The sequence below is a fragment of the Eretmochelys imbricata genome, chromosome 6, assembly GCF_965152235.1.
Source record: "Eretmochelys imbricata isolate rEreImb1 chromosome 6, rEreImb1.hap1, whole genome shotgun sequence".
NCBI lineage: Eukaryota > Metazoa > Chordata > Testudines > Cheloniidae > Eretmochelys > Eretmochelys imbricata.
In genome coordinates, this window is record NC_135577.1 from 10,154,745 (window position 1) to 10,160,744 (window position 6,000).

General features: G+C 46.1%; 1 protein-coding gene across 2 annotated transcripts in view; it reads right to left on the minus strand.

The window, feature by feature from the left end:
• The window catches only part of ZFP91 (ZFP91 zinc finger protein, atypical E3 ubiquitin ligase), a 33,651-nt gene extending 27,935 nt beyond the window's left edge, over positions 1 to 5,716 (minus strand). For both annotated transcript variants that reach the window (XM_077820773.1, XM_077820772.1), the window contains exons 1-2: positions 4,697 to 5,716; positions 3,843 to 3,868 (exon numbers count right to left, since the gene is read on the minus strand). In XM_077820773.1, the coding sequence (XP_077676899.1) occupies positions 3,843 to 3,868; positions 4,697 to 5,025 (355 nt within the window). In that variant the 5' untranslated portion in view covers positions 5,026 to 5,716. The remainder of the gene's footprint in view (positions 1 to 3,842; positions 3,869 to 4,696) is intronic.
• Positions 5,717 to 6,000: the final 284 nt, after the last annotated feature.

A 6,000-nucleotide genomic window follows, 5' to 3' on the forward strand; every position in this document is an offset into this window, starting at 1 on the left:
ATTTTAGCTGAAAATATATCAATGACTAATGCCAGATCAATGGCGGGACAGGGTTTAGAAAGAAAGCTACTTTGTAACTTTAAAGGGGTCTTAAATAATAATAATAAACCCTGCATGACTGACAGGTTCAATGTATGAGGTCAATTTTCAATTCAGAGATGATGGAAAAGCAAGAATCAAAATTTAATCATTAAATCTACAACCCAGTAGCATTTTAGTTAGAACTGCAGTTTTAACATTTTTTCATGAGAAGAATATCTAAACCCGTGTGAAACTGCACATGAACTATAGTACACAGTTTGTCTAGAACTTTATGGATATTAGGTTTATGAAAACTGACAGAATTTAACAGCTATATAAAAAGGACTTACTAATTATACTGAAAAAAACAGTTAATAAAACTAAAGTAGTACTTGTACAAGAACATCTGAAAATACAATCATCCCATAAAATATATTAGGATTCTATTACAGTTGCATGATAAAGCACACAAGCCAGGAAATACAACAATTAAGGCTGACTTTGTAACTTTAACTGCCTTCTTATGTGCTAGTTTTGTATGTGTGATTGATATCAATCATGAAATACAATACACACCTTCTTCAACCTTAACCTTCACAATCTTGCTATCAGGAGCACATAGGCAGACCTTTGTGCCTAAGCACTGAAGTAAATGAGCCCATAGATACACATTACACTAACGTTTTTTATTCTTTTACCCAATACTAGTTTTACTGGCATAGCAATTCCTTATGTTTTTTATTGATAGTATAAGTTCACTTGTTTCATTTTAATAATTCTGCCATCCCATGGTTCACCCTGCTGGTGTGCGATATCCCTTCTCCCACCCTTTGTAAACTCTGCAGGGTAGCAGTCAACTACTCCTCTACATTTGTGCAATGCCTAGCACAAATGAGGCCCTTATCTTGGTTGGTCTGGAGGCACTATTGATAGAAACATATTAAATAATTATAATAATTCTGTCTGTCCCATTAACTATACATTTTCTTGGCAAGCTGCAGCACAGATGCTTGCACCTCTAAGTACAATTCCAAGTATAAAGAGCTTTTTGAGCTAAACATTTTGATGACCTATACACTGCAGAAAATTTACACTTCTGCTCAGTTGAATACCTAAGATGCTTGTTGTATACATATGGTTTACTGGGTACTTTTCAACTAAGTGATTTTCATGAACTGTTTGTCTGGGTATGGCAGACAAGCAGTCATTACAAGATGCTGTACACATTTATCTAAATCAGTAGTTTTCAACCTGTGGCCCGCAGACCCCTGGGGATACAGACTATGTCTAAGATTTCCAAAGGGGTCTGCACCACTATTTGAAATTTTCTAGGGGTCCGCAAATGAAAAATGATAGAAAACAACTGATCTAAATAACAAAAACCTATGTACAGTATTGTATTTAATAGTATGCGATAATTAAATACCACCATAATGCAAGTACATAAGGACGCACAGTTAAATTCCACATATAAACTTAATGTTAGCATTTATTGACTTAAATCTTTAAACATGCAACAGCTTCACTCTCCAGGACTTCAGAGGTCTGCTGGCTAGCAAAAACTGCCACTATACCATGTAAGTTACACAATCTGATACTGTTTGAATAGATGTCACCAAAATATTCTAGTCAACACATCTTAGGTGGGAGCCTCTCTCCTGCACACTCTGTGCGGCTGAGAAGGATGCTGGCATCTTCCTATACTATAAAGCTAAGGTGAAATAGACTATGGTAATTTCCCCAGCCCCAAGCATCCCTGTCAATGCACAGTAATATAGCTGACTGGACATTTCCATGTACTCCCAGGTTCACTCAGTAGAAACATGCAAGTGTATAGTATTTGTACTATCATAGGGTCTGGGGTCCCAGCCCTGCAGTAGAAACCCATTATGCTAGGTGCTGTTCAATCACTGAACATAGTTACTTTCATGCATGCTTTGAGCTACAAAAGGATTTTAAGAGGCAAAAAACTCAAAGCAAGTTTTCCTATCAAACAAGGCTAGGCACAGCTCTTCAGTAAGCTCTATTTCCATGCCAAATTTCAAGCTATCCATTTTGGCTTTAGGGCTGGTTCATAAAGAAAAAACACAAGAATTTCAATATGGAGAATTTTCCCACCGTTTTCACATTCCAGGGCAGCTAAAGCATTCATCACACAAAGTTTAAAAACAAACTTTAGAAAGAGACTAAACTTGGGAAATTTCTATCGGAAACATGGACAAGTTTCAGAAAGTTTTAAGTAACTGAAAAAAGTGACAGGCTTCAGAGTAACAGCCGTGTTAGTCTGTATTTGCAAAAAGAAAAGAAGTACTTGTGGCACCTTAGAGACTAACCGATTTATCTGAGCATAAGCTTTCGTGAGCTACAGCTCACTTCAGAAGTGAGCTGTAGCTCACGAAAGCTTATGCTCAAATAAATCGGTTAGTCTCTAAGGTGCCACAAGTACTCCTTTTCTTTTTGAAAAAAAGTGGAATCTTTAGGCCAACTTAGCATGATCACTTAAAAAAGCCTAAACATTTAATAGATTGGGAGTGACTAGATAAAATAATTTACATAAATGTTCAATTATGCTTCATACATTCAGAAAACAGCAATGATATTCCCGTTACACATTCCAGCAACCTTAACTCTGACCTAGAAGGCACTAACTCAACGCACATCACTAGTTATGTTCTTTACATAGTAAAGTGTGAACATGTATTAGTGGTATATACGCTAAATGAATTCATAAGAACACACTGCAAACCAGCACAGAATTAATTTACCGCATGGTAGGTAGAAGAGTGACTTATTTTAACACCCAGATGGACTGAACTCTGAAGAGGCCCCTGGTTTCTCCCTTCTTAAGGTCTCACTATACGCCTGGGATCTAAGGCTCATATTGCTTGTTAATAACATTGCATCTTACAATCCTTCCTTTTCCTCCTTGGCTATTTATTTGTCTGTCTACAAATGGCAACACAGACTACTGCCAATAGAAAGTTGCAACACATCATTTGACTAGAGATGCCCCAAGGTTCTTTGGGTACAAATGCCTACAAATCAAAATTAAACTGAACGCTGCAGCAGAGAAAACTGAGCTGTTTGTGCATGTATACAGTCTCTGCAGTCTGAGTTTGCTGGGAGATTTTCCATTCTGTGAGGCTCTGTCCATTTCAGCCTGCCAAACACTACACAATACTTTGTTTTATAAACTGCTTCAAGAGGAAGAAGGAGTAAGCCTCTATCATACCCCTGCTCCACCATTGTCAGCCCTGTGTATCCATTTGTCAGATTTTTGCTCATAATGTTTCTACTCCTCCCATGCTGCCCCTTACACACTGAATGCTCTCCATGATTTGATCCACAAGGCCACTACATTCTCCTCCAAATCTCTCCTCAGTCATTACTGCTGCAGAACCTAGAAGAAACCTACTGTCGTCCATGGAGAAGCAGATGGGGCTAGATGACAACATTTACAATAGAAGGCAAATACATATGCATATACAAATATATATATATTGGAATGCATCCATCTCCCTTTCAAGTGTCACACTAGGGCCTGATCCTGTATTATGATGTTCACAGAGACTGTTGAGAACCAGGGCCTTGTAGCTCTTCAGGTCCAGGACTATGTTTATATGGAGCCTACCAAAATGGGACCCCAATCTTGAATGGAACTCAATTAATTGCAATATTAAACACCAAACAAACAAGAAATGTTATCTTAAAATGGAAGATGCATCAGATGGAAGGCTGCCTTAGGAAAAGTCTCCCTTTCTCTGACGCCACATGTTAATCATAAGGAACAAATCAGAATGAAGGAGGCATTCAGATCTTACCTTTACCAGCTACTTTATGCTCACATCTGAAAGAAATTAAAAGTAAATATAAGTGACAGATTTCTGCTGCCATATTACACAAACTAACGTTTAACCCCATTAAATTGGAAGGTGAGCTCAATTTCCAAACTGTGTGGGCAGTTCCTAGAAAAAAAAATAAATAAAGGTTCCCTTATCTTGAAATGCTGGTTTTTAACCACTTTCAAATAAAACTCCATGGCATCCCTCCCTCACTGAATAACATCTATGGCTTTCTTAGGGTGATACAAAAATGCTTTTTGAAAACCATCCTAACAAGAGAACTCTTACAGCTATAAAGGCTTGTCCACATGAAAAAGTCATACACTTCTATCCAAGGCATGAACTGAAGCCTCAACCAGTGCAATCTTCTCACACAGACAAGGCCTAAGAGTCTTCATGCATCTTTCAAGCCAGTGTACCCCTCCTCCCCAGCACTACGCAAGTATCTGCCAAATTATCACCATCTTCATTCAATGCCTTTGACTAGCAATGCAGTTTTTGAAGAATGGCAAAGGCTGCACTCTTCCAAGGAGAAGACCCTCTTGTATTGTGAGTGCACATGAACACAGAAAAGTGAAGTACAAGTAAATTATGATAAGGCTGAAGAACAGAGTCTCCCCGTCTCCCCCAGTGTGTGCGCGAGAGCGAAGGGGAGACCCAGAGCCGCCCCCCCCCCGCCAGTATGTGTGTGAGAGAGAAGGGGAGACCCAGAGCCCCGTGTCTCCCCCCCGCCCGAGTGTGTGTGTGAAGGTCCAAAGTCTCCCCACCCCCACACCCGCGTCAGTGTGAGAGGGAGGCGATGTCCCGGTTTCTCCTCCGGGCCCGGTACTCACACGGGGCGCGAGGTCCCCTTCTTGCCCCCGGCTCCCTGCGGGGCGGCAGCTGCCGGCGGCAGCTCGGGCGGGCGGGCGCCGGGGCTGCTTCTCCGGCGGCGGGGGTACTCAGCCTTCCTGCGGCGGGACGCGGCGGCGGCGGCTCCCCCCACAGCCTCCCCGGCAGCGGCCCGGCTCCGCTCTCGGCCTCCCCTCAGTACTCGGCTGCCCCCAGACTCCTCCCCCTGCTCGGGGGCGGGGGCGCGTCGGCGGCCGACCGCAGCGGAGGGTGGCCCCTGGGTCTCCACCTGCTCCGCTGCGCCCCCCGGCAGCTCAGTCCCCCCCGGCATCGGGGCGGCGAGCGGAGGGGGCCGCGGCGGTTGCTCCTCCTTGCTCCTCCCCGACGGCGCACCGCCCCCCCCCACCCTACGCAGCCGCGCCCGCTCAACTGCAGCCAATTAGGAGGCGCCGTCGGCTTCAGGCTGGAAGCAAGACTCCACCCTTTCCCCGCCACCCACCAATCAAGCAGCAAGGGCTGGGGCACGCCACACCCCTCTCCAGAGCCGGCCAATCAGCAGCCTCACCTAGCTCAGTCCGCGCGCAGCTCCCTTTACCAATCGGCGAGCGCAGCTCCCCGGGAACGCGCGCGCTGTCGGTGTGCCCAACCGTGGCGCGCGCCCCTCCCCCCAGCCGATTAACAGTCGCGTCTCGCGCCCAACTCGGTGACCTTTTCACCCACTCTGCCCGGGAGCCCTTGTCGCGCGTGGCTCGGGGGAGGGTGGGCGCGCACCGCGCAGGCGTAATCGCTTCGCCCAGTCTCTGCTGTTACGATCGTGGTTCCTACCGCCCCCGCCGCAGCCTGGGCCCCTCTGGTCCCCCCGAGTCCCTGGTCCGTGGGAGAGGCCGCGAGGGAGCCGGTTGCCCCCGAGACCCTCCCTCTCTGGCTCCCGCACCGTCCCCGCCACTCGCGGTGCCGGAGCGGGGGAGGAGTTTTTTTGGCTGTCGCTTCTCCTTTAAGAAAAAAAAAAAAAAGCCCTGTCGGGCGGCGGGTGAAAGTCGGTTACAAAATGGCGGCCAGCGCAGGGGGGCGCGGCTTGCTGAACGTTTGTCCACTTCCGCTCCCGCTCGCGCATGCACCCTGGCTCCAAGGTAGGGCATTGTGGGAGTTGTAGTCTAAGAATTCAAAGGCTGGGAGTCGGCTCGTAGGAGAAATTAACCGGGAAGTTGCCCCGAAGGCTGCTGGGAAATGCTCCTCCTGAGGTCATCCTTGCGCAAGGTCTGCCCACTGGGGGCAGTGGTAACTCCCAGAGCGTGTCTAACCTCCT